Consider the following 26943-nt stretch of genomic DNA (forward strand, 5'->3'; position numbering starts at 1 on the left):
GCCCCGTGCGTGCCCGTTGCCCTTGCCCCGCACCCAGGCCTGGGGTTGGGGCTGGTGGGACAGTGGGTGTGGAGCAGGGAACACTGGGGCTTTTATTCTCCGCCCCAATCAGGGCAGCTTCTCTGCGCTCCTTGCACAGTGTAGGGCAGAACACACAATCGGGCATTGGGAGCCACAAAGGGCTCCTCTAAGAAGCGGCCCACAGAGGGTCCTTGTGTGCCCTGACGTGGTGTGCCGTGCCCGCCCTGGGGCTGGCTCTGTCTCCACAGGTTCTAAAACCCCAGCCCGAGGTGGTGTGGGGAGTCCTCCCTGTCTGCTCTCCGTCATCCTTCAGACTGGGAGGAAAGAGCCCGGGGAGAAACGGGACCGGCCCTGAGGCTGGGCAGCCCGGCGCTGGCGCTGCCTCCCTCCTGTGGCTGTTGCTTTGAGCAGCATCTCTGTATGCTGGAACCGGATGGCCCATGGAGAGGGAAAGTGCCATGTCTGCAAGCTGCCTTGTCCTGATGGTCCCCTGCAGCCCTGGCTTTGCTGGGGCCCGGGCATGGTCCTCGAGGAACGTGGCACACGTTACACGGCGGGCCGGAGAAACAAGCTGCCTCACGTCTCTGCTGAAGCCAGAGGACTGAGGGACACACTTGGTTTGGGAAGCCTTCCAGGAGGCGCGCTCCAGTGAGAAGCAGAAATCCCAAGGCTCTTCCCAAAGCCACCAGTTTGGGGAGGAGTGGCACAAAGCTCCAGAGCTCTGGGTCCCCCCAGAGCTCCAGGGTGGTTCACAGGAGCCCAGGGCAAGGATGCAGCCAGGCCTTGGGAGGAGCTGGAGCCAGGAACGGAGGAGGACCAGGAATTTTGGACAAGCCACTACTTCCGTCTCCGTCTTAGGCTCCATTGCTGGGGAGTTATTCCCAAACCCGAATCCCCAGAAAGGAGGATGTGCTTCACTTAAAACAGGCCATGGGGACCTCTCCGGTGAAAGGCAGCTGAGAACACAGGCCGCAGGGCTGCTGGAGCTACGTGTGGACCTGGGGCTGTTCTGGGGGCTACGGGTCTCACTAATGCTGATCACTTGGTGCCCCGTGGGAACGGACATGCTAGTTCTCAGAGTAATTGCGTCCTGTGCCTCCTCCCTCCCCAGGAACTCTGCTCCCCGGGGCTTTGGGCCTGCTGGGGGCGGGGGGCCCTGCGTGGACAGGCTCTGGCCCTGGCGCTGGTCACTGACACTTGGTGTGCACCCACTGGTGGGCCTTGCCAGGGATGGTGGGCAGAAGCAGGTGGACTTTAAAGCATTCAACTCTGAAAACATGAAAGGAGTTAGGAGGAGAGGAGAGACGCAGAGTAATGAACTCAGGCAAAACTTCTTTGCAGATTGACTGGGCTGAGCTCTCAAGTTCATTTAGGAGGGAGAAAGGAAGGAAAAAAGAAGAGGGGAGGGGCTGAGAATGTGGCTTAGCAGCAGAGCGCTTGCCCAGCGTGCTTGAAGCCCTGGGTTCGATTCCTCAGCACCGCATACACAGAAAGAGCTGGAAGTGGTGCTGTGGCTCAAGTGGCAGAGTGCTAGCCTTGAGCAAAAAGAAGCCAGGGACAGCGCTCAGGCCCTGAGTCCAAGCCCCAGGACTGGCAATAAATAAGTAAAAAAAAAAAAAGGAAGGGCTGGGGATATAGCCTAGTGGCAAGAGTGCCTGCCTCGGATACATGAGGCCCTAGGTTCGATTCCCCGGCACCACATATACAGAAAACGGCCAGAAGCGGCTCTGTGGCTCAAGTGGCAGAGTGCTAGCCTTGAGCGGGAAGAAGCCAGGGACAGTGCTCAGGCCCGGAGTCCAAGGCCCAGGACTGGCCAAAAAAAAAAAAAAAGGAAGGGGAAAGGTGGGCCCTGCAGAGGTAGAGGCTGAGCAGCCAGTGGTTGGTTACAGCCTGGAAGGCCCCCAGCAGGCTCACAGTTGGAGGGAGAAGTTTGCCCTAGAACCAGTGCCTTTAGAGTTGTCCCAGTTGAGGCTAGGGGTCCAGACTCCTGGACCCCAGCACCAGCCAGTTATTGGTTGCAGACTTCAAGAGCACACAACCTTGGGCCAGACTTGGCTTCCAAGGTCATTGCCAGGAGAGGGCCAGACTCAGGGCCTTCTGGCAGCAACAGTGCTCAGTCCCCAAAAGGGGGTGTGCCCCTGCCCCCACCCCCAACAGCATTCTCAGGAGTAGGTGGGTAATGCCTAGCATGGCCAGCAATGGCCAGGAGCCCTGCTCCTGAGGCCTGGCTTTTCCAAGTGTTCCCAGACCAGTGGCGCAGTGGGCAGGTGCTACGCCAGTGTAGATCTCCATGGCACGCCCTCTCCTTGCTCCACTCCCCAGTGTACCACCCTCAGGGGATTGGTGGCCACCTCTAGCTTCCCAGGACTCCTCCTCACCTGGTGGCTTCAGATGACTTGTAAGTGAAGGCATTTCCCTAGAAATGATGGGGGCTCATGAATGGGGCCAGCACTGGCCATCCAGCTGACGGTTCAGTGCTTGGAAGCCCCTGGCTCGTGGCAGGAGCACCGCTGTGACACAGGAAATGAGGGATGTAGTGTATTCCTAGTCACACTCGCTACCTGGGCTCGAATCCCGCCTTAATGCTTCCTAGCTGTGTGACCCCAGAGGAGGCGCTTGACTTAATGTTCCTAAGCATGATTTCATCACTTGTAAAGTGATGATAATGACAGTATCCTTGTACCGCGTGGGTGTGTGAGGGTCGAACGAATTTTAATAGCTGTGTATCTACATGTACAGTACATAAACGCATACGTGTATATGCATGCATGCCTATGAAGTTTGCTATCATTCCATAGAAAGAACCTTTTAAAGTTTTTCTTCCTTTCTTTCCAGCTGCTTACGTGGCCTCCAGAAACTTCCTCAAGAGCGTTTGGTCTCCTTTGGGATCTCAGTGTGGATGGGCTCTTCTGTCAGTCTGGTAAGTCCTGGAGTGCAGGTGGAGCACTCCCGCTCCTGAGCGTGGAGGTAAAGCGTGGCCCTCGTCCCCCTGGAGCTCGGGGTGCAGACCATGGCGTCCCCGCGGCAGGGACATCAGGCCAGGCATCTTTGGCTCTGGCTCCATGTTAGTAAAGAGCTGAGCTGACAGGCGCCTTGGCACCTCTGTCTGGCCCCAGGTCTCGGTCACCGTGGCAGTGCAGGCTGACCTCACAGACTCTTGGGATCCCCTGCAGTCTAGATAGAAGCAGTCTATCTAGGAAGGCGAGTTGGGTCTGGGGCTGGCTCGCCTCCAGGCTCCTCCTCAGAGCTCACGTCAGCTTGTGCCTTGGGTTGGAGTCACTAAGGGGAAGGGCCTCGGCTGGCCCCTACCAGCTGCCCTTAGCCCATTGGGCTTAGCCCACTTGCTCTGTTCTGGAATGAACCTGGAGTGACCCACGGCACGCAAGCGGTGTGTTTAGTTCAGAGTTCCACAGGAGCAATTAATTTCTCCTTAGTGTCTGAACTAGTTTGATGCATGAACAGATTAGCATCCAAAAAGATCATGTGGGGGCTGGGAATATGGCCTAGTGGTAGAGTGCTTGCCTCGTATACCTGAATCCCAGAGTTCGATTCCCCAGCACCACATATATAGAAAACGGCCAGAAGTGGCGCTGTGGCTCAAGTGGCCGAGTGCTAGCCTTGAGCAAGAAGCCAGGGACAGTGCTCAGGCCCTGAGTTCAAGGCCCAGGACTGGCAAAAAAATAAAATTAAATTAAATTTTAAAAAGAAAGTTAAAAAACAAAACGATCCTGTGACAACTTGACCGTTGCTTATAGCCAAGGTGAGAGGGATCTGTGGGTAGCTGGACCCTTCCTTTGCCCAGCCGGGTCTGCCCCCCCCCCAGGGCAGAAGTGTGCAAGCAGAGCTCCGAGGGCCACAGTCGCGGGCCCCGTGCGCCCTCGGCCCTCTGCAGCCCTGTGTCGTGCTTCTCTGCTCGGCCATCCATCAAATGGCAGTGTTGTAGATGGCCTGTGGGCCCCTCTCACCAGCTCTTGTGAGCAGCGCAGTCCTGCCCCATGCTCTTCCTTTTCCTAACCTCTGCCCCTGCAGCCCACGCTGCCCTCTGGGGCCCCTGGGGCTGCTTGTGCGGCATGCCTGCCCTTTGGAGAACAGAAGCCCTCCTGTCTGTGCTGCTCCCCCGGGCAGTGCTATGTGTCTCCCGCCCTGCCCTTGGCCTCTTGCCACCCTGCCCCTGATTCACCCTCTGTCAGGAGGGGGCCGTGAAACACCCCCTACGGCCTCCCAGCCTCATCTCTAACCCGTGGACAATACCTAAGAGCCCACATGACTCACTAGAGACAGAAAAACACATATTCAACGAGTAGAAAAACAAAGTGAAATACGCGTACACGATGGAATATTACTCCACCTTCAAAAGGGAAGAACTTCTGACACATGCTACAACATGGATGAACCCTGATTCCACATGTATGAGGGCCCCCAGATACTGAAATTGGTACCTAGATAGTGGAATGGTGGCTGCCAGGGCCTGGTGGGGAGGGGATATAGGGCGCTGTAGCTTGGGGGCTCAGGATTCATGACAGCACACGGGCTGCTGCCCTACCCACCTAGGAACGAGTGAGTGGTCTGGGCGCGGCTGGGCCTTGCACAGGCTGAGCACAAGCTCTGTTGCGAGCTCCACGCAGGCCCAGGATGCATTTCTAAGGGCGAATTGCATGCTGGACAGACACAAGACACAGCCACGTTCCTAGGGCCTCCCCCTCAGCCTGGGCGCTCTTCACATGTCTTTGGGGACAGCAGAACTTGGTCCTGCCTTTTATGTGTATCCAGGATGTGTGTGTGTGCATGCACGCGCGCACCTGTGTGTGTGTGCATGTGTTTGTGTGTTTTCAAGTCACCTGACCTATCACAGATGTAGAACGAGGGAGACTGAGCTCTCGGCCCTCTCTGGCGTTCTTCCTTTACGAGTGTCACTGTCAGGGAGGGGGGTTATGCCGTCTCAGCTCACCTGATGTGATGCTGGCCTACTTCCTGAGTGAAGACCCTGGAGCAGGGGGCCAGCCCCAGTGTCACCTCAGAGGGGAATGCTCCGGAGTGAGTGGACTGAGGGCCTGAGCCACTCAGACGCATGAGTGCTCGGCTGCGGGAGGGAGGAGCCCCGGGTGGGGGAGAAGCACCCCACGTAACCAAGCCAGGGCTCCTGGGAAGCTTGGAGAGTGGAATATCCTGAAAAATTTCCGTTGTTCAGGGAGAGGTCACTGAGTCTCTCCTGTCTCCATGCACCTGTTGGCTGGAGAAGGAGGTATCGGGATGAATGAAGCCCAGCCCCGAGGGGGAAGGGATGACAAGGGTAACTGCCATCAGAGGTGGAAAGGAAGAACAGGGCGCCGGTGGGTGGCTTACGCCTGTGATTCTAGCTACTCAGAGGCAGAGATCTAGAGGATCTGGGTTTGAGGCCAGCCCAGGCAGGAAAGTTCACACAAAACTCCAGGATAAGCAGCAAAAAGCTAAAGGCATGGCTTAAATGATCAAGAACAAGTTGAATAAATAAGTCAAGTAGGCATGAGGCACCTAGTTCAAACCCCAGTTTAGAAAAGGAAAAGAGAAGGCTAAGCAGGGCTGGTCTACAGGAAGCAGGGAGGGGAAGAGTGGAGACATCAGGACAAGGCTGCAGACTCAAGAGCCTGCAGGGAGCCGGCTCAAACACAGCTCCCACCTGTCTAAAAGGGGCCGTCTATCCCAGTTCTGGTATGGCACATGCAGATTTAGCATTGCCATAGTCTCCATTTCCTACCCCTGTTTAAAGAGAATATGTTCTGACCACAAGTAGCAAATTTCCAATGAGGAGTGTCTATCATCTGACCTAACAAGAGTGTCCAGAGGCCGGCGGCACGGGGAGGCCCTGGCGTCTGTGACTCCCCTTTTCATTATTAGTTTTCTTTTTTTCTCTCTGTTTTTTTTTTTGTGTGTGTGTGTGTTGTTGTTGTTGCCAGTCCTGAGGCTTGAACTCGGGGCCTGAGCACTGTCCCTGGCTTCTTTTTGCTCAAGGCTAGCACCCTGCCACTTGAGCCACAGCGTCACTTCCAGCTTTTTCTGTATATGTGGTGCTGAGGAATCGAACCCAGGGCTTCATGTATAGGAGGCGAGCACTCTTGCCACTAGGCCATATTCCCAGCCCCTCATGCTGTTTTATGTAAGGACTGTGTGTCCTCAGATCTTGCTCTTGTACAGAGGGCCCTGGAACCAACCACCCCTTTCCATACCAAGGGACGGCTCCATTTTTTCTTTATCACCATGAGCATAGTTGCCATAACAGCTGCTTTTCATCCTTGTCCATAATTCAAATATCTGGGTTATTTAATTCATTACATGAGGGGCTCAGTACAAAAGTGAGCATTTCCTTGGAGTGAAGAAAGACATAATAAATTCTGGGCTGTGGAGGGTTTTCTTTTCCAGACGTGCTTGGTGATGACAGCCCTGGCTCTGGCTTCCCTTCCTTGCGGCGGACTGGGTGAGAGGTGCCCAGGAGCCCTGGCTTGCTATTAGCCTTGGGTAAGATGGCCCCTGGCAGGTGCCGGACCTGCTTCCTGCTGACACAGCCACCCGCTTTCTGTTGCCAGAGGCTGAGAGCTCTGACTAGAGCAGGCTCTGCGTAGGCGAGGGCGTCCAGTGGCTCCTCTTCTTCCTCGGGGGGGGGGGGGGGGGGGAGGGAAAGGGAAACTATCTCCCGGTGCAGATGCCAACCCCAAACCAACAAAAGCAGGGTTCCCTTCCCGGAGAAGGGCACATGGCTGTCACAGCGGCCGCCAGCAGGCTCTGCACATCCAAATATGGATGCTTGTGTGAAGTCCGCCCTTGGAGCTAATTGAGTTAAAACAATAATAACAAAGACAAGAAGAGCTTTCCTAAAAGGTCTGTGGGCCTGGCTCCACGGCATTCACATTTGCTGGTTTTCAGTCCCCAGTTTCCACCCCTTGAAAAGAAAAAAGAAAAGGGAGTGCAGACTAGGTTGAGGGGGAGCAGCTCAGGGCTAACCCGTGTTCAGCTCTCACGCAGCCCTGGATTCAAACCCAGAACTGAAACCATAGACAGAAAATGGAGTGAAGTAATAATATAGGCCCATGGTCTCCGCTCCTCAGTAGGTAGAGGTAGGAGGCTCAGGTCCTAGGCCAGCCTGGTAGTAAGAGACCCCCTTTGAGAAACAAACTAAAAAACCAATGGGTTGGGGGCTGTGGCTCAAGTGGTAGAACCAGATCACCTGCCTAGCAAGCTGGAGGCTCTAAGTTCAATCCCCAATGTTGCAAAAACAAACCACCACAACAAAGACTCATGCCTGTAATCTTGGTTCCTCAGGAGCTGAGATCTAAGGTTTGAGGCTCAAAGCTAGTTTACACAAATAAATCTAAGAAACTCTTTTATCTTTCAGCAGAAAGTCCGAAGTGGAGCTGTGGCTCGAGCAGTAGAACACTAACACTGAGCAAAAAAAAAAGCTAAGCAAGTACAAGAAGCCCTGAGTTCAAGCTCCAGTACCAACACATATGAAAAAATGTATTTGCCCAGCTCAGCCCAGGTGGGTCACACCTGTAATCCTTGCTACTCAGGAGGCTGAGGCGTGAGGATCAAAGTCAGCCCAGGCAAAAAGTCCACGAGACTCTTATCGCCAGTTATGCGTCAAAAAAGCTGGACGTGGGCCTGTGGCTCCAGTGGCAGGGTGCTAGCCTTGAACAAAGAAAGCTCAGGGTAGCCCACAGACTCCGATTTCAAGCCCTAGCTCTTTCAGGAGGCTGAGATTTGAGGGGTGCAGTTGAAGCAGGAAAGTTCATGAGATCCTTACATCCATTTAACCAGCAAAAAGCCAGAAGTGGAGATGAGGCTCAAATAGTAGAGCACTAAGATCTGAGTGAAAAAAGCTAAGGGACGGGGCTAGACCTTGTGTTCAAGCCCCAGGTCTGGCACACACACACACACACACACACACACACACAATTTTTTTTTTTTATTGAAAGTACTTAATTCATAGCCAGGCACTAGTGGCTCATGCCTATCATCCTAGAGACTCAGGCGGCTAAAATCTAGTGATCACAGTTCATAGCCATCCTGGGCAGGAAAGTCTGTGAGACTCTTCTCTCCAATTAGCCACCAGAAAACCAGAAGTGGTGCTGTGGCCCAAAGTGGTAGAGCACTAGCCTTTAGCAGAAGAGCTCAGGAACAACGCCCAGGCCCTGAGTTCAAGCCTCATCACCAGTAATAATAATAATTCACATGCCATATAATTCATCTTTCTGTAGTATGTGTTTCCTTAGCTCTTTAGGACAGTCACAAAGTTGTTCAGCTGTTACTACTGTGGAATTCCAGAGCATTTTATTTATTCCACAAAGAAATTTTGTATCCAGTGTAGGAAATAGTCTTTCCTATCAGAGTGTAACACACCAGTTTTACTTGCCCTGTTTCGGGTTCTTTTTCCAGATTATTGCTTTGCTGAGCCCCATCTCCCTTACATTATAAAACTTGTCCACCAAGATAGGCCCAGACTCTTCCTGCTGGACCCCTTGTTCCTTAAAATCCCACTAAGACCCTCGCCCTTCTGGATTAAATATTGAGTGTTAGCCAGTCGTGAGAGACTATGAGCCCTGAGGCTGACCAGTCCAGGTAAGGAGGCAGGGCGCACTGTGTCAGGAAAGGCAGAAGAGCGCCTACCACTGCGCACCTGTGTGCTCGGCTTTAGGAGCTTTGGGTGCACTCATGCTCCTTCTTTACAGAAGTAGTCGTTGCCTTGCTGGATTATTTTTGAGTTGCTGTCCATGATACCCAGTATTCTGAGATAGCTTTAGCACCCTCAACACCCCCTATTATTCCCTGCTCCCCCAGCGCTTGGAGACCTTCAATCTACTTTTTGTCTCTTTGGATTGGTCTGCTGAGGATATTTCATATAAATGGAAAGGTATACCATGCAGTTTTTGTATTTGGCTTCTTAGCATGTTGTGTGTGTGCCTATGTGTGTATATGTGTGTGTATGTATGTTAGTACCAAGGCTTGAACTCAGGACTTGGGCCCTGTTCCTTAGCTTTATCCTCAAGGCTGGCACACCTACCACTTGAGCCACCAGTTCACTTTTGGAGTTTTGGGTGGTTTTGGAGGTCAGAGTCTCATGTACTTTTCTGATCACTTTGAAACACAATCCTCAGCTCTCAGCTCCTAAGTTGCTAGGATTATAGGTGTGAGCCGTCAGTGCTCAGCTCCGCGTGAGTTTTAAGATTTATGCATGCCCTAGCATATATCAGAAATGTCTTTTAATGACTAAATAATGTTCCATTGTATAAATATATCACACTGCATTTATCTGTTCACCAGTTGATGGACACATGGGTATTTCTGCCTTTTGACTATCAAATAGTAACTATTATGAGTGCTTATTATATACAAGTGTTTGTGTGGACATATATTCAGTTCTTTTAGGTATACTCCCAGTAGTAGAATTGCTGGATCTCCTAGTCACCTTATATTTAACTCTTGAAAACTGCCAAACTGTTTTCCAAAGTGGCTGTGTCGTTTTACATTCCTATCAGCGGTGTATGAGCGTACCTATTTTTCTTGTCGATGCTTGCTATCTCTTCCATCTTTCTTTCCACTAGTTATCTGAGTGGGTGTAAAGTGGTATCTCGTTGTGTTTTAGATTTGTAAATCTATGCAGAGAATCTTTTCATGTGCCATTTCTGTATTTTCTTTGAGAAAACATTTACTGCCATGTGTTGCTGGTTTTTTGATTGGGTGTTTGTCTTTTTGTTGTTACTGACTGATAGAAGTAGCCATTCTAGATACTAGGCCTTTACCAAACTGTTGATTTGCAAATGTTTTCCCTCATTCTATGAGTTGTATTTTCACTCCGTTAATAGCATCTTTTGGTGAATAAAAGCTTTTAATTGTGAAGTCCATTTTATCTTTAAAATGACCTATGTTGTTGGTGTCAGACTTTAAGACCTAATCTTCTTTTAAGAGTTTTCTAATTTGGAGGCTAGGAATGTGGCTTAGTGGTGGAGTGCTTGCCTAGCATGCATAAAGCCCTGGGTTCATTTCCTCAGCACCACATATACAGAATAAGCTGGAAGTTGTGTGCTGTGGCTCAAGAGGTAGAGAGCTAGTCTTGAGCAAAAAGAAGCCAGAGACAGGGACAGTGCTCAGGCCCTGAGTCTAAGCCCCAGGATTGGCAAAAAAATAAAATAAAATAAAATAAAAATATATATATATACATATTTACTTGCCCTGTTTCAGGTTCTTTTTCCAGATTATTGCTTTGCTAAGCCCCATCTCCCTTACATTATAAAACTTGTCCACCAAGATAGGCCCAGACTCTTCCTGCTGGACCCCTTGTTCCTTAAAATCCCACTAAGACCCTCGCCCTTCTGGATTAAATATAGAATATTAAACATATATATATATATACATATATATATATATATATCAGGGCTTCATGTATACAGGGCAAGCACTCTTGCCACTAGGCCATATTCCCAGCCTCTGTCTCATACCTTTAATCATAGCTACTCAGGAGGCTAAGATCTAAGAATCGCAGTTCAAAAGCAACCAAGTAAGAGAATCCATGAAACTCTTCTCTCCAATAAACCATCAGAAAACTGGAAGTGGAGCTGTAGCTCAAAGTGGTAGACTGGTATCCTTGAGCTAAATTTCTCTGAATACAAGCCTCACGACAATAAATAAATAAATATCAACTTACCACAAAAGTTAGGATTTATTGTTGAACTTTTCAGTTTTTTTTCTTTCGTATATGTCCATATGCCAGTACCCTAGATTACTGGCTTCTTAGCTTTTCAGCACCTCTTGCATTTCCAAAAGAATTTCAAGATTTTCATTTCTGCAAAAAATAATAGCTGGAGTTTTGATTGTGATTGTCTTGAATCTGTAGATGATTTTAGGTGGAATTGCCATCTGCCTTAGTCTGTTTTGTATTGCTTTAACAGAATACCACAGACTGGGTAATTTGTAAACAATAGAAGTTCATTTGGCTCACAGTGGTAGAAGCCTGCAAGCCTCCAAGACGGATGGGGCCCCAGGGTCTGGCTGCCACAGAACACTATTACATAAGGAGAGAGAATGCTTGGAGAGAGTTGGGCTGAGTTCCTCCTCTACCAGGAGCCCACTTTTGAAATCACTCATTCCCACAGGACTGAGCTTTGCCCTTATGAGTTAATCAATCACTTCTGCATGTGGTGGCACTGGGGATTAAGCTTCCATTACATGGACCCTGGGGGACCTGCTAGACACAGGCCACAACACCATCTTAATAACAAGTCCTTTTTCTAGTCCATGAACATGGAATTACCTTCAACTGTGGTTTGCCATTTTCATTATACATGTCAACGTGTGTGTGTGTGTGTGTGTGTGTGTGTGTGTGTGTGTGTGTGTGTGTGTGTGTGTACCAATACTGGGGCTTGAGCTCAGGGCCTTGAGCTTTTACTTGGCCTTTTTAAAGGTCAAGGCACTCTACCACTTGAGCCACCTTTGGCATTTTTGCTGGCTAACTAGAGATAACAGTCTCATGGACTTTTTTGTCCAAGCTGTCTTTGAGCCTCAGTCCTCAGATCTCAGTCTCCTGAGTAGACAGGATTGCACGCATGAGCCATTAGCCCCTGGCTATTAATATTTGGCTTATTAAACTTATTCCTAAATGTTTAATTCTCTTCAGTTAGCACAAGCTATCCCCCAATGTCCCAGGCTGGCCTCAGACTCCATTCCTCTTCAAGCCTCCCAAGTGCTGGGACCGCAGGTCTGTGTTACTGTGTCTACCTTCTGGTGCTTTTACAAATGGAATTATTTTCTTAAATTCTTTTTTCAAATTGTTCATTGTTAGTGTGTAGAAACACAAGAGGTGTGTTATGGTGTGTGTAGCCTTGCTGAACTAATTTATTAACTCTAATAGTTGTTATTGTACATGTGTAGTAAAATTTGGTTTTGAAAGCAAACATATTCTTGGGCAATTAACTTCTTGAAAGAAATGACCTCATGTTTCTTTAACAAACATGTTTTGGCTGTTCCAGTCAGTGTAGGACTGGCCATTACCCAGTGCCAATCAGCTCGATTCAGATCAAAATGCTTTAGAGAAGGGACAAACTGTAGAAGTTCTTTGTCATTAGCCTCTGGGAAAACGTTCACTTTTGCCTACTCATTCTACTGTCCCCAGCCTGTACAGTACTGGTGTAGGAGTAGGGGGTGTAATAAAATAGAGGGGCCCTGTGCAGTACATTCCTCCAATAGTTGGAAGGTGGGCGAGGAATGCAGTAGTCTCATTTTCCTGAGTGTGGTCTGTGGACTTTTTGTTCTTCCCTGTCCACCACTTCTCGGTGCCGTGGGAGTTACTGGCACTTCGGGGCTCCCTTGCACACGCTTCCATCTCAGCAAGTCACTTTCCCTTCTGCTACTTTCCTCTCTTCCTCTCTCTCTCCTTTCCTCCCAGATACTGTTCATAGCTGCTTCTTATAAAAGAAAAACTAGACAGCCCATAATCTTATCACCCAGGTAGGTCTTGTTGCATTCTAAAGTATTCCGTGTACCAACTTCAGGAAATTCAAGTAGTAAAGTTCAAAACTGCAGGAAAGCCCCAAACAGACCCCCCACCTCCCACCCCCCACTCCTTGCCCCCACCCCCACTCAGCACTTCTCCCCACAGTCTCTTCTGTCAACCCAGGTTCCATTTGTAGTCTCTCCTGATTGTTTCCAGGAACAAAGTGATTGCACAACCCCATTTCACACGTGCTTTTACATTTATCTGTGTTTCTTGGGCCACACTGACGGCTCTCTGAAATTACCACCAGTAAGGAGTTTCTCTACTAGGAGCTGTAAATCCTCCTCCCTCGGCATCCGGAAGGGCTCCAGGGTGGAGGATGCTAGGAGTGGGATGAGTCATTGGAGCACAAAAGGAAAATGCTTATATTTACATTTTAGCTTATCTTTCTTTTAAAAATGATCTCTCTCTGGGTATAATGGCACTCTTGTAATCCTAGCTACTCAGGGTATTAAGTTGGAGGATCACTTGAGCCCAGACGTTGGAAAGCAGACTGGAATATATAGCAAGACTCAGCCTCAAAAACAAATGAACAAACAATGTGGTGGTGCGCCCATATAATCCCAGTACTTGGGAGGGTGACACATGGTGAGCCCCCCCCCCCCATCTAAAAAAGACCTTGGGCACAAGTGGTTTACGCCTGCAATCCTCGCTACTCAAGAGACGGGACCTGGAGGATCTGAGACCTAAATTTGAAGCCAGTTCAGGCAAAAAGAAGTCTGCAAGATGGGGCTGGGAATGTGGCTTAGCGGTAGAGTGCCTGACAAGCATGCAGGAAACCCTGGGTTCAATTCCCCAGCACCACATATATAGAAAACGGCCAGAAGTGACGCTGTGGCTCAAGTGGCAGAGTGCTAGCCTTGAGCAAATAGAAGCCAGGGACGGTGCTCAGGCCCTGAGTCCAAGCCCCAGGACTGGCAAAAAAAAAAAAAAGTCTGCAAGACTCCATCTCCAAAATAACCATCAAAAAAGCCAGCGACATGACTCAAGTGGTAGAGTAGCAGCTGGGCAAGTGCATGAGGCCCTGAGTTCAAACCTCTAAGTTCAAAAACTATGAATAGTTATTCTATTAAAAATAAAATTGCACATATTTATATTTTAGCTCATTCTTTAAGCACTCTTTATTGCGGTTTACTCGACACATTGACCTGTTTGCAGGTTATACATTTTTTTTTTTTTTTGGCCAGTCCTGGGCCTTGGACTCAGGGCCTGAGCACTGTCCCTGGCTTCTTCCCGCTCAAGGCTAGCACTCTGCCACTTGAGCCACAGCGCCCCTTCTGGCCATTTTCTGTATATGTGGTGCTGGGGAATCGAACCCAGGGCCTCGTGTATCTGAGGCAGGCACTCTTGCCACTAGGCTATATCCCCAGCCCCAGGTTATACATTTTTGAAGGGATGGTTACTGGAGATTGCAGTTCGGATCTCGTAAATGCCAGGAAGTGCTTCTCCCTCCTCAGCCCTGCCCTCGGCACTGAGCTTCTGCTTTTGTATTTTTGTTGTTACTGTTCCTGAGCTAGGGTCCTGCAAACTTTGCCTATGCTAGCCTTGAACTTGAGATACTTCTCTCTTCAACTCCTGGAATTATGACCTCCCTCCCCAGTGTTTACAGTCGACATACAAATAACAAATGGATTTACCCGTCCTGTCCCCCAAAGTCTCTGCTCTCTGTGCCTCTTCCTACCCGATCCTCCCCTTGTCTATAAGAGAAAGAGAGAGAGAGCAGTCAACTTGTACAAGGCTTCCAGCCCCAATTTTGCCTGTCTCACTTAATGGCTACAACTACCCAGTAAGTAGACACTGTAATTTTACTATTTTGCAGATAATCGCTTGCCTGAGTGTGGCTGACGAGCCCCTGTCCAGCTCTTTTGAGTTCATTCTCTCTGCTTCAGCCTTACTGCCTTTCTTTTCCTGAGAGAGGGCAGTGCTGGGGCCTGAGCGCCTGGCCTCATACGTCCTCGGCTTTCTTGCTCATGGCTATGTCTTTACCATTTGAACTACACCTCCAGTCCAGCATGTTGCTGGTTAATTGGAGATGGCGTCTCACAGATTACTCTTCCCAGGCTGGCTTTGAACTTCAATCCTACTTAGCCTGCTGAGTAGCTAGAATTATATAGGGGTAAGCCACTTACACCTGGACAATTATTTTTTTGTATTGACAAATAATATCCATTATATAGGTATACCACAATTGATCTGTTTACCTGTTGAAGGTTGTCTTGATTGCTTCCAATTTTTGACAAGCCTGAAGAGGCTACTAAAAACAGTCCTGTGTTTATAGCATACACTTTATGTGGGGGCATACATTTCAGTTCACTTGGCTCCCTACCAAGGAGCACCATTGCTAGGTCTCATAGTAAGAGCTTTGTAAGCACCTGCCAGACTGCCTTCCAGCGTGGCTTCCTTCACTCCGCAGTGAAGGAAGGTCCCCCTTCCCCTTTCTGCCTGACCTCACCAGTACTTGTCTTCTGTTGATCAGGCCTCATCCAGAACGTTCGGGCTCAGAAATGTGAAGCAGGAGAGAACCTAGTGCTGCATTCAGGAACACTACTAGGAAGCACTTTGGCCAAATCCACATTGGTTTCAAATTCTGGATGTTCAGATGTGGAAGGGTGGTTTGTCCTTACCTCTTGGGTCACACAGTAAGGACTCTATATCCTTAAAAGCTATCCCAAGCCGGGTGCTGGTGGCTCACGCCTGCAATCCTAGCTACTCAGAAGGCTGAGAGCTGAGGATCGTGGTTCAGAGCCAGTCTGGGCAGGAAAGTCCAGTTAACCACCAGAAAACCAGAAGTGGTGCTGTGGCTCAAGTGGTAGAGCGCCTGCCTTGAGCTGAAGAGCTCAGGGACAGCACCCAGGCTGAATTCAAGCCCCATCACAGGCCAGAAAAGATAAATAAAAACTTTCCCAGTAGTGCATACTTGGGTGGCAATGAAAATGATTGCCTGGAGTTGAGATGTGAACCCTGAAGTGAGAAGCAGGTGCAGAGAATAGCACCGCTGAAAGATGGGCCCCAAGATCCTGCCAGGCCTCAGCGGAGCTTCTTCCAGCCTCCGCGGGACTGTGCTTTGCTCTCGTGTTTGTTTTTTATTTGGCATTTTGTTCTTTGCACCTGCACTTCACTCTGGCTTCTATGGCTGGCACGGTGCAAGTCTTTCCTGCTCGCTGGGGGCCATGAGTGCTTGTCGGTGTGAAGTGACACCGGGTGGTGGTGTGAGTTACAGAAGGCAGGAGGGAGGAGAGGTGGCCTGAGGACAGCGGCAGTGTCACCTACCTGGTGCCGCACTCCCGGCCTGCAGAGCGGGGGGAGGGTGTGTGTGTGCAGGTGGGGACCCCAGAGGGCGCACCCCAAGCCCGAGTGAGTGGAGAGAAAAGGGAAAGCAAAAGCACTGGGTCGAAACAAAAATGGGAGGCTCCTGCCTGTCATCCTACCTACTCAGGAGGCTGAGATCGGAGGCTCACGGTTCAAAGCCAGCCCGGTCAGGAAGGACGTCCCTGTGAGACGCTTATCTCCAGTCAACAGAAAACCGGGAGTGGTGTTAGGACTCAAAGTGGTAGAGCACTAGCCGTGAGCACCCAGGCCTGGAGCTGAAGCCCCGTGACTGTCATGATGATGATGATGTAGGAGTGGGCCTGAAGGAGGAGAGTGCCGTGCAAGATGGCAGAACAGGCCACGGATGAGCTCTCCTCGGTCTCCTGTGTGCACCCGCTGTGGCTGGGGACGCGGGCGCCCCAGGAGCTCCGTGGTGCAGCGCGCGCTTCGCACGGCTGGGGCCCTTGGCTCCCACACCACCGCCATAGGGAAAACGGGAAAAGAAGCTCAACTACTGACCTGACTCTGGAGTCGGCTTTTCCACGACTTTGCCTAGATTCCACCATCTCCTCCCAAGACCAAATACTGCTTCTCATCCTCTTCCACCTGCGTGTGCGCGCACACACACGCGTGTACACACACATACACACTCACACTCACATGGGCCTCTGCACCAGGCACCCGGCCCAGCACCCTGGGCTCCTGAGACCCACCCTTGTCTACGGCCCCATGTCGTCTTCTGTCACCCATTTCCCTGGGAGTCTCTGCTCCGGCTTCCCCTGACCACCCTTCCTCCATGGCACGCAAGCACTTGGCTCTGCCGTCCGTTCCGTTCATTATTCGTGTGTGTTGTTTCCCCCTCCCCCAACCCATCCGTTCCCAGGACCAGGGTTCCTACCCCTGTTGTTTAGTGCTGGGTCTCCAGCACATTCAATTAACATTTGCTGAACGAATAAACATTTTAAACAACTGAAGCTGAAGCTAATTGACTAAAGCAGGGATATTGAAACGAGTTAAACTTAAGTACAAAAGTGCCAAGGGAGGGGAAGTCATTAGAACTGGGTTAGCAAATGAGATGATGTTCGGCCCCTAGTGCCGTGCCGAGCCCCACACGTCCGTGAGGGTGGAGGGCGGTTCCGTGTGCAGCGCCCCTTCCTCTGGGGACTCGCCCCTTCCTTAAGCTGAGGGGGAGCCCCGGGGCAGGGCCAGAGGGTGACAGCTCCGGGAGCACCGCCTGGCCCCCTGGTGCAGCCCCTCAGCGCTCAGCAGCTGTAGGACAGGATCGGAGGCCAGTGCCCTGCGGACGGGCGCCCGCGGACAGCCCACCCTGCTGCCAGGCCCGTGCCCTGCGGACGGGCGCCCGCGGACAGCCCCCCGTGGACAGCCCACCCTGCTGCCAGGCCGGTGCCCTGCGGATGGGCGCCCGTGGACAGCCCCCCGTGGACAGCCCACCCTGCTGCCAGGCCGGTGCCCTGCGGACGGGCGCCCGCGGACAGCCCACCCTGCTGCCAGGCCGGTGCCCTGCGGACGGGACAGCCCGCGGACAGCCCACCCTGCTGCCAGGCCGGTGCCCTGCGGATGGGCGCCCGCGGACAGCCCCCCGTGGACAGCCCACCCTGCTGCCAGGCCGGTGCCCTGCGGACGGGCGCCCGCGGACAGCCCGCGGACAGCCCACCCTGCTGCCAGGCCGGTGCCCTGCGGACGGGCGCCCGCGGACAGCCCGTGGACAGCCCACCCTGCTGCCAGGCCGGTGCCCTGCGGACGGGCGCCCGTGGACAGCCCCCCGTGGACAGCCTACCCTGCTGCCAGGCCGGTGCCCTGCGGACGGGCGCCCGCGGACAGCCACCCTGCTGCCGGGCCGGTGCCCTGCGGACGGGCGCCCACGGACAGCCCACCCTGCTGCCAGGCTCAGGACGAGGGCGAGGAACGCGCAGGAGAGGCGGCCCGGGAGAGCAGTGCAGGCGGGGGGATGTGTGCGGTTTCCCACCCCTGTCACCGGGACTGGGGCCTCCGCGGGGAAGTAATAGCTTCTTCCACGACGCAGACGGAAGCCGCACTTTTATTTTAAGCTGGATTCTCCCTCCTGCCGCCACCAAGCACCCGTTCCATCCGAAGGGCCCCCAGCCGCAGCTCCTAGACAGAGCCCAGCTGCTCGCGGCCCCTCTGCCTCAGCCACCACGCCGGTGTGTGGAGAAACTGAGTTCCCATCTGGGTTTCCTCCGCGTCAGCTCTCCAGAAATTCCTCACTTGGGACACACAATGCGGAGGGAAAGCTGAGCACATGGCCTACTTATAGGCAACCTTAATTATGGGCGCCGGGGTGGTATTTTCCTGTCACCACAGAACCAACTTGCAGGGTTGCTGATGGGGACCCTGGGCCCCGTCCTCAGAAACGTCTGTGATACCTCAGCCTGGGCTGGAGGTGCTGTGGACTTGTTCCCGGACAGGAGGAAGAAGAGATAGCCTGCTCGGGCTGGTGGGGCTTGTACAGCAGACCTGCCCCTGGGGGCAGGGGTGGGGCTGCACACCGTCCCCTCCCCTCCCCGCCCCAGTGCGTCCACCCCTGTCCGTGCCGGCCAGCACACACGCAGGCCTCCTCGGCCAGTGCCGGCGCGTTGCTGCGTAGACTTCTTCCTGCTCAGCTCATCTGTACGGCAGGCGAGGCTATCATCACCGCCCTCTTACTTGTTAAGTCGCCGGAGAGGAAAAAACACAAATGAGAGTTTTTCCTCCTCCAAGAGTCTAATTACTTGTTTGGTGAGTCCTGCCCCATATACATTTCCAAAGCGCAAGACACTCGATGCTGGCTGAAGACACGTCCTTGGACGGCTTTCAGAGACCCTCTGGCCCTGCTCTGCCGTCTGCGGGCACCACCGCGGGGAGGCGCGCTCAAGTTCTCCGTGAGCTTCGGAAACGCCCCGCACGCTGCGCCCCGCGCCGGCCTCCCAGCCACGCGACGGGCCAGCCGTGCTCGTTGACCTCCCCGCCGCGGTCCAGTCTGCCCCTCTGCCAGGTGGCATCTGGTGCCGCCTGCGACAGGCACCGCCCCTCCCTCTCCACACACCAGCCCCTCCTCCTCCCGGCGGGCCCTGGGCCTTTCACCTGCTTGGGTTCTTTTTTATTACAATATCTTGGTGTTTTTAAATAATTTCTATGTGCAGAGGGGTTACGGTTCCAGACATAAGGCAGTGGGTGCATGGATTTTTGCAGGAACATGCTCACAGACCCTAACCGTCTGCCTGGCTCCTCTGCTGAGCTGTGAGCTCCTGGAGAGCGGGGTTGCCATTAGGTCCCTTTAACCTTTCACCCTGGCCAACTCCTGCCGTGAGCCCTGAGGCGGAGGCTCGTCCTCCACCACAGCAGAGCTTCGTGAGCCCTGAGGCCTCTGAGCCCTCGGCCCTGGCTCCTGCGTTGCCCTGTTACACCCTAACGCTGCCAGCTCGTCTTGGGACTGCGTCGTTGTGACCTACTTGGTCAGGCTTTGGGGTTCCTCCTGCTCATTCATTCCACCAGTCATCCCTTCCGTTTCCTCTGCACCCCAAGCCTGCAGATGGGGCCCCAGCCTCTGTGGGTTTTGTCTCCTAATGGGGAAAGACAAGAAGCAAGGGAAGGCAAGAAGCAAGTAAGCTGACAAGTACGATAATGTGGGGAAATAACGAGGTGGCGGCGTGGACTGTCTCCCAGGGAGGGCAGGGCCACCGCGCCGACGAGCACGTGGGCCGGCCAGGGGACACAATGTGCTGTGGAAATGTCCCAGAGAGCTCTGACAGCAGCAAGGTCCCGAGGACACAGCTGCTCCCGTGGACAGGGGGTGGTTGGTCCTTTGTGGGAAGCGCACGCCTGCATGACGCAGGTCCCGAGCTGCAGGAGGCGGCAGTGTGCGCTTAGCCAGGACTGCGGCCCCGGGCGCACACGGGGGTCTCCGCGAGGGTGGCGAGACGGCAGGGAGTGGGGTGCTGGCCTCAGCCCTCTTGAAACAGCCTCGGGGTGCCGAGCCCTAAGGCCTTGGGTTCAAGGGTCTTCACCTTGCTTAGCCGCAGGCAGCTGAGGACCCGGCCGCCCCTCGGTATGCACGCTCGGGACGCGGCGTGCGCAGACCTTCCCCCTCAGAAGCAAGCATCTGGAAAGAACCTCTGGTCGGCTTGTTTTCTATAGCTAACACCCATGATGCTGGAGAACCCAGAACCCCCCGCGTGGAGTCCGCTCAGCCTCTCCCCCGTCTAACCCCGCCCTCCTTTGACCTGACAGATGAAGACATGCGCCTGTGGTGCCCCTCGCTGGAGCAGCTCGCAGAGGCGTTCCACAGCCTGGGAGCCCCCCGCCCCGACCCCTGCGCGCCGGGGCCCTCGCAGCTCAGTGGCAGGTGGGTGCGCCCCCTTCCTCCGGGCCCCACCGTGGGGCTTCCACTCTGGGCCCTGTGCGCTCAGCCTCGTGTTGTTGCTCTTGGCTAGCACTCCTCACAGGTAAGCCACGCTTTCACTTCCTGATTCCTGATGTGTTTAATCAGTTAATTGTCTCTGGGGACGGGAGCTGGCGGCTCATGCTTGTAACCCTAGCTACTCAGAAGGTTGAGATCTGAGGATCGTGGTTCCAAGTCAGCTGGCAAAGAAAAGTTGGTGGAACTCTTGTCTCCAATGAACTTCTCAGAAAGAGCTGGAAGTGGCGCTGGGGCTCAAGTGGTAGAGCTCCAGCCTTGAGCACAGAGAGGCTCAGGGACAGCGCCAGGCCCTGACTTCAAACCCTATGCAAGGAATGGAAAAAATGGGTAATTGGGATTTGTCTGTCCCAGCTGGCTTCCAACTTTGATCCTCCGATTTCGGCCTCCTGAGTAGCTGGGATTCTATGTATGCACCAGTGATACTCAGCATGCTTTCTCCTTTAACTGTGAATAGACTCGGGCTTTACCACAGGCGGGAGTTACAGAACAAGCCCACATGTCTGCCTTTGAGTACAAGTGTCATTCCATGAGTGGCAAATGGACTTCTAGGCTCCCAAGCTCAGGGCCGTGGAGAGAAGAGGGCGGCCGAGCTCTTCTGCTTCCTCTGCCGCCTGTCTGCTTACCGCGCAGCCTCGGCTGCCCCTCCTCCCGGTGGAGCCCAGGCTTCTCACCCCGTGAGCGCCTCCCAGGGCAAGTCCCCATCTCCTTAAACTTGCCGCAAGTCTGTTGTTTGGCCAGCGTCTTAATCGCAGCTCCTGGACACAAGGCACCATTTTATGCATGATTTCTATAATGCCGGGTGCTGTCTTCTACGTGCCTCCTTTGTGACTGGGCTTGGGGTGGTGGTGCTGACTTTCGCACGCGTTGCCCCTGGCCTCTAGGGACAGAGTCATACAATACATAAGGCACTGTTGTTGGACGTGTGATGACTTGATGTAGGTTTGAAAAGTGTTATGTGTTCTTATTCCCCAGAGAACAGCACATGTCGAGTTTTCTCTGTGCGTTGTTTGAGAAGTCTCCCCTCCACCCCCACGCGTCTGGCTGACAGTCCCTTCACCCCAGGGGGTGCCAGGACCCCTTTCCCTCTGTGGCTGCTGCCGGATGTTCCTCTGCAGAGAAAGCTGGAGCTTTCTTAAGAACCTGTTCCACGGCTGCGTTTAGCAATTGTCTGCCAAGCCAAACCACACTGGGCTCCGCTATAAATACCCCACGCATGCGCCAGCCTGCCCCGTTCCTGCCCCTTCCCTTCTGGAGCTCAGCATTCCCCATCTAATCCAGCAAGCCACTTGCTGCTTCCTAACACATCCACCTTGGGTGAGTGGAGAACATTGGAATTGCCCTCAGAAAGCCCAGGGGACTGGCCCGCTGGAAGGCACCAGAAGAGCCATGGTGACAGCTGGGCATCTTGGCACACCTGGAAAGTAGGAGGTGATAACCTAGTGACAGCCACTCTGAAGAGCCATTTTCCCCTCTCACGTTTCCTGGTTCTTCCAAGAATTGCTTCTCCCTGCCCTTCCTGCTTCGGTCTCCTGAATAGGAGAAGGCGGGGGAGGGGGGAGACGGGGGTGGGGAGGGGGAGGGACCCTAGCATTGTGGTCACTCAACCTGCACTCAGACTTCAGGTTCCCCAGGGCCTTGGAGCCCCAGGTGAGAAGGCAGAGCCACGTTGTCGCTAGGACAGGGCCAAGAGGGCTGCCCAGTGGCCCATGATCTCATTCCTAGACACGCACCTTTTTTTTTGCCAGTCCTGGGCCTTGGACTCAGGGCCTGAGCACTGTCCCTGGCTTCTTTTTGCTCAAGGCTAGCACTCTGCCACTTGAGCCACAGCGCCACTTCCAGCTTTTTCTGTGTGTGTGGTACTGAGGAATTGATCACCCAGAGCTTCGAGCATGCTAGGTGAGCACTCTACCACTAGGCCACAGTCCCGGCCCTAGACATGCACGTTTGACCCCCCCGACTCTCATACTTGGGCCCAGGCCTTCGCCTGGCTGTTGCCACAGTGCACATAACCTCAGGATCTGTCTCAAGATGTTGTGAGAACGACAGGTCTTTTCCTATTTGTTCCTCCTGTCAGATTTCTATCCCCACCTCATCTGAAACATGGGGAAACATGAACAGAAAATGGGGGTCAGAGTATTAGCATTCTCAGATTACAAAGCTGTGGAAAATACTTGAAAAGGCAACTTAAGGGCAGAAGAATTTACTTTGGCTCACGGTCTAGTCCACCATTCGTTGGCTTGCGACAAAGCAGAGACATCATGGAAGAGGGACATGGTAGAAGAAAGCCATTTACCTTGTAACCAGGAACCAATCAAAAAAGATGATAAGAGGTCACGGCCACAGTATACCCTTCAAAGACACCCCAATGAGTTCCTTCCTCAAATCAGGCATCGCCTCCTTGGAAATGCAGTCAACTATGAATTTAATGGGTTCACCTATGGATGAAGCTAATTCCCTCATGATCCAATCACCATTGATATCCCATGACCAACCACGGGAGCATTTTGTGGGGACACTTCCTATCCAAGCCATAACAGAGTTCATCTGAAGAGCCTGCTCAGACGCATAGCCCTGCTCTTCAAGACCAGCTGTATGGTGTTGTTGCCTGGTGCTGATGGTTTACTTAGTTCCCAGAAAGGGTGACTCTGGGCAGAGTCAGGACAGAAGCCAAGGACAGCACATTGAAAGGACATCTCCTTCAGTATGGAGACAGTTGGAAACTACCTTCCTACAACCGTGTGGCTCAGTGCCCTGCAGGGAACATTAGTTTCTTGCCCCCTTCTGTTGGCTCAGCATCAGATGTTCTTCATTGCAGGAGATAGCAGCTTTGCTCTGGTGTTGGGTAGAGACGGAAGGCCCCTGCTTGTGAGCAGATGTCTCTCAGTTACAGTGGCAGTGGAGCTCAGACATGCACACGCCTCCCTCTGAGACGGTGGCCACACTGTGCAGATAGTGGCTTCATGATGTTCCTTCACCCTCGGGGAGAACAAATACAGAGCCCTAGGCAGAGGGTGGTGGTGTCGATCTCACACTTAGTGCAGTCAGTGTGACACGGGACTCAAGGTCCTCGATGCTGGCCGCAGCGTGACGAAGGGACTCCAGAGCCAGGGCAGGGGCTGAGGGGATGGAGGAGGCTGCTTTGCTCGTGGAGATCTGACCACGGGACCGTCTGCTCGTCCAGCCTGCCGGCAGGGCAGTGGCAATTGATGGACCCCACATTCCCTGCTCCGTGTCCTCCTCGGAAGCAGAGGTGCAGCCCTGGGGCCAGCTGATCCGATGACTGGAGTCGCTGCTGAGGGCTCATGCCCAACGGTAGAGCTTGCTCACCATGCATGAGGCTCTGTGTTCCACCCTTCGCACTGCCAAATAATGTTTTTAAATTACACTTAGGATATCAGTCATGCCAGGAGCTAATGGCTCACGCCTGTAATCCTGTCCCACAAACACACTCGCAAAATGTCAGTCACAGGTGCCAAGAATGAGTCCAGCAACAACCGTGAAAGGCGGAGAGCAGAAGAGCCCGCTGCGTTGCTGGCCCCCAGGAGAAGGGCCCGGAAGGTTTCGTTGCTCCGCTGAGAGGCCCGCCTCTCGGGAAGCTGGCTACGCCGCAGCCACATTTCCCTCCCTCAGCTCCGAGAAGTGTCACCGGCTCGCACTTTCTGCTTTGGTGGAAGCCAGCTGTCTGCAAGACTGTTTCTCCCGAGCCGCCGGCGCCTGCCCCACCCCCTGAGAGCATTTGAAAGCGTGCCCACCCAGGCGTGCGTCCCCAGTACCTGCTCACGGGCTGGCACCAGGACCCCGCACACGGTGCAGGCCCAGTCGGCACCCACGTGCCGGTGCCGGTCGCTGGCAAGGCCGCGTCGCGCCCGTCTTCCCTACCGCCAGCGCTGCTGTGTGGACACCCGCCCCTTCCCTGCGGTGAACACCTGGTTAGAGCCACTGCAGCACCTCTGCACAGGGTTTCCGAGAGTGTTTTTACCCTGCCTTGTTTTTTTGCCTTACTTGCTGACTTTAGAAACTAGCCCCATAGAAGCCCCCCGCCCCCGCAATGCTTTTGAGAAAGACTCTGGGGTCATTGGAGGTATCATTTTTCTGGTTTCTGTGTCTCTGAAAACTGCAGCTGGAGGCCTCACCTGAGTGGCAGGCACGGGGAGCAGCTCCCAGCCGTCTCCTCCTCCTGGGCTCCTGTGTTCTTGTCTGGTCTCCTCCCTGCCAAGTGAGGCAGCTTAGGAGTCCCTAGGAGCCGTCAGGGGTGACGGGGTGCCACCTGAGGTCAGGTTGGGCCCTCTACTTGCTCCGCTCCCTCCCCTCCCGTCCTCCATCCTGTCCTGTTCTCTCTTCTCCTTGGCTAGCTCTGGGGGAGCCGGCTGCCCCCCCACGGTGAGGAGCCCATGTGACAAGGCACTGGGCCTGCCCGCCATGGCCACTTGAGCCAGTCTGGATCCAAGTTCAAATGCTAGCCCCACCTCCCCCGAGGGCTGAGCCTCCCTTGATCCTTGGCTCTTGGAAGCCGGGTAAGGGAGTAAGGGAATGTGTGCGCTTTCAAGCTGCCTGTTGTGGGGAGGTTGGTTGTGTCCCAGCAGATGGCCGGCGCACGCGGTAGTGGTGGCCCGGGGAGGTGGGCCCTGCTCTGTGGGCTCCCGGGCCGCCTTGCTCTCTCCCCGGGCTCGGCTCCCCGCAGCTCCTTGTCATCTGTGCCGTGCTGTTTTTGTCTTCCCTCAGCATGGCCGAGAACAAAATCAGCCTGAGTTGTCGGGAGCAGGAGGACGCCCCACAGGAGGTGGCCCTGGACATCAGCCTGAGCTACATTTACAAGGTGAGCTGAGCCTTACCTAGGTGGGCCTGGGCACTCAGGTACCGTCCCGACCTGGTGTGCAACCTGCCCCTGTCACACACAGCCAGCGAGCGGACACCGCACGGGCTGCTAGCACAATGCCACGGAACACACTCACCCTGCTTGGGCTCCAAGTCCCGCCATGCTGGGTTTGCTCTGCGCCTGCCCAGCACAGCCTGAGGGGCTCCCGGGACAAGCCCTTTCCCGTCTGTCTCTGTCTGTCGTCTTCAGGGGAACCAGTTCCACCGCCCTCCCTCCCTCCCGCCAGTGCCTCCCGCCCCTGGTTCTCTCTCCTTCCAGTTCCTGATGCTGTGCGTCCTCATGCGGCCCGGCAGCTTCTCTGACCAGAGCCTCCTGCAGCTGATGGAGCTGCTGTGCCGCGCGGGCCTGGACGTGGGGCTGCGGCTGCTGCCCAAGACAGACCTGCAGCAGCTGCTGCTCCTGCTCCTGGAGGGCGTCTGTGACTGGCCGGGGAAGGTACGGCGGCCCGGGCCCGCGCTGCTGCCGCCCGCCCCGGCGTCCACAGCGCCCCCCTGCGCCCCCGGTGTGGGCAGTCACCGCAGGTCCCCGGCTTCTCCCTGAGCCCCCCCCCCCCCGTGTCCCCTGTCCCCACAGCTCCAGCCCCTGTGCAGCGCCCTCAGCCGGGTGTCCAACCATCACCACAACCTGCTGGCCCTCGTGCAGTTCTTCCCAAACGTGACCGCCCGCGGCAGGTGGGTGCTGCCCTGGAGGAGCCGCCTCCCCAACAAACCCGAGGAGGAGCTGAACACACAGCCCGCTAAGGCGCCCTTCACAAACGCAAAGCCTAATTGTCTCAACACGCTCCTATTAGCAAAACACTGCCTTGTGCAATTATCTTCCGGCTGAGGCGGCCTGCCTTTCCGTGGGCTGCTCCCCCCCCACCGGGCTGCTCCCTCCCACCCCCCTGCCCCGCCCCGCTCCTCCCCTGCTCCCCAGCTCTCCGCTCCTGCTCTGCTTGCGTTCCGCGCAGGTCGCTCTGCCACAAGTTATCAAGTTATCTTAGGCGTGCTGTTCCCGGCTCTGGCCGCCTCCCGAGCCGTCCCCAGGGCCGGGGACCGGCCGGGTCACTCCCGGCAGGCGCGGGGCCGCGTACATTCCCTGGGTGATGAGGAGGTGAACAGAGCTCAGCTCAGGAGACGGACCGTCTGCCCACCCCAGCGCAGGGCGCCCGCGGCCCGCCCTCTGCCCGTCCTCCCCTCTGCCCCTCCATGCTGCCCATCCCCGCGCTGAGTCAGAAGACCCAGCGTCCTCCCTCCCACAAACCACGCTCGCGGACGGACGTGGGCTCGGCACCGCACACTTGTGCTCTCGTGGACGGACGTGGGGCTCGGCAGTTCACACTTGTGCTCTCGTGGACGGACGTGGGGCTCGGCAGTTCACACTTGTGCTCTCGTGGACGGACGTGGGGCTCGGCAGTTCACACTTGTGCTCTCGTGGAGGGGCGTGGGGCTCGGCAGCTCACACTTGTGCTCTCGTGGATGGGCGTGGGCTCAGCAGTTCACACTTGTGCTCTCGTGGATGGGCGTGGGGCTCGGCAGGTCACACTTGTGCTCTCGTGGACGGACGTGGGGCTCTTCAGCTCACACTTGTGCTCTCGTGGACGGACGTGGGGCTCTTCAGCTCACACTTGTGCTCTCGTGGACGGACGTGGGGCTCTTCAGCTCACACTTGTGCTCTCGTGGACGGACGTGGGGCTCAGCAGCTCACACTTGTGCTCTCATGGATGGGCGTGGGGCTCGGCAGCTCACACTTGTGCTCTCGTGGACGAGCGTGGGCTTGGCAGTTCACACTTGTGCTCTCGTG

The 26943-nt window shown here is 54.4% G+C and overlaps 1 protein-coding gene across 1 annotated transcript in view; it reads left to right on the forward strand.

Moving 5' to 3' along the window:
- Fam178b (family with sequence similarity 178 member B) overlaps positions 1-26943 on the forward strand; it is an 80704-nt gene that overhangs the window by 19840 nt on the left and 33921 nt on the right. Inside the window, exons 7-11 of the mRNA XM_048352301.1 lie at positions 2857-2941; positions 20096-20210; positions 25008-25101; positions 25420-25596; positions 25735-25832. Of these exons, the coding sequence (XP_048208258.1) occupies positions 2857-2941; positions 20096-20210; positions 25008-25101; positions 25420-25596; positions 25735-25832 (569 nt within the window). The remainder of the gene's footprint in view (positions 1-2856; positions 2942-20095; positions 20211-25007; positions 25102-25419; positions 25597-25734; positions 25833-26943) is intronic.

The sequence above is a fragment of the Perognathus longimembris genome, chromosome 8, assembly GCF_023159225.1.
Source record: "Perognathus longimembris pacificus isolate PPM17 chromosome 8, ASM2315922v1, whole genome shotgun sequence".
NCBI lineage: Eukaryota > Metazoa > Chordata > Mammalia > Rodentia > Heteromyidae > Perognathus > Perognathus longimembris.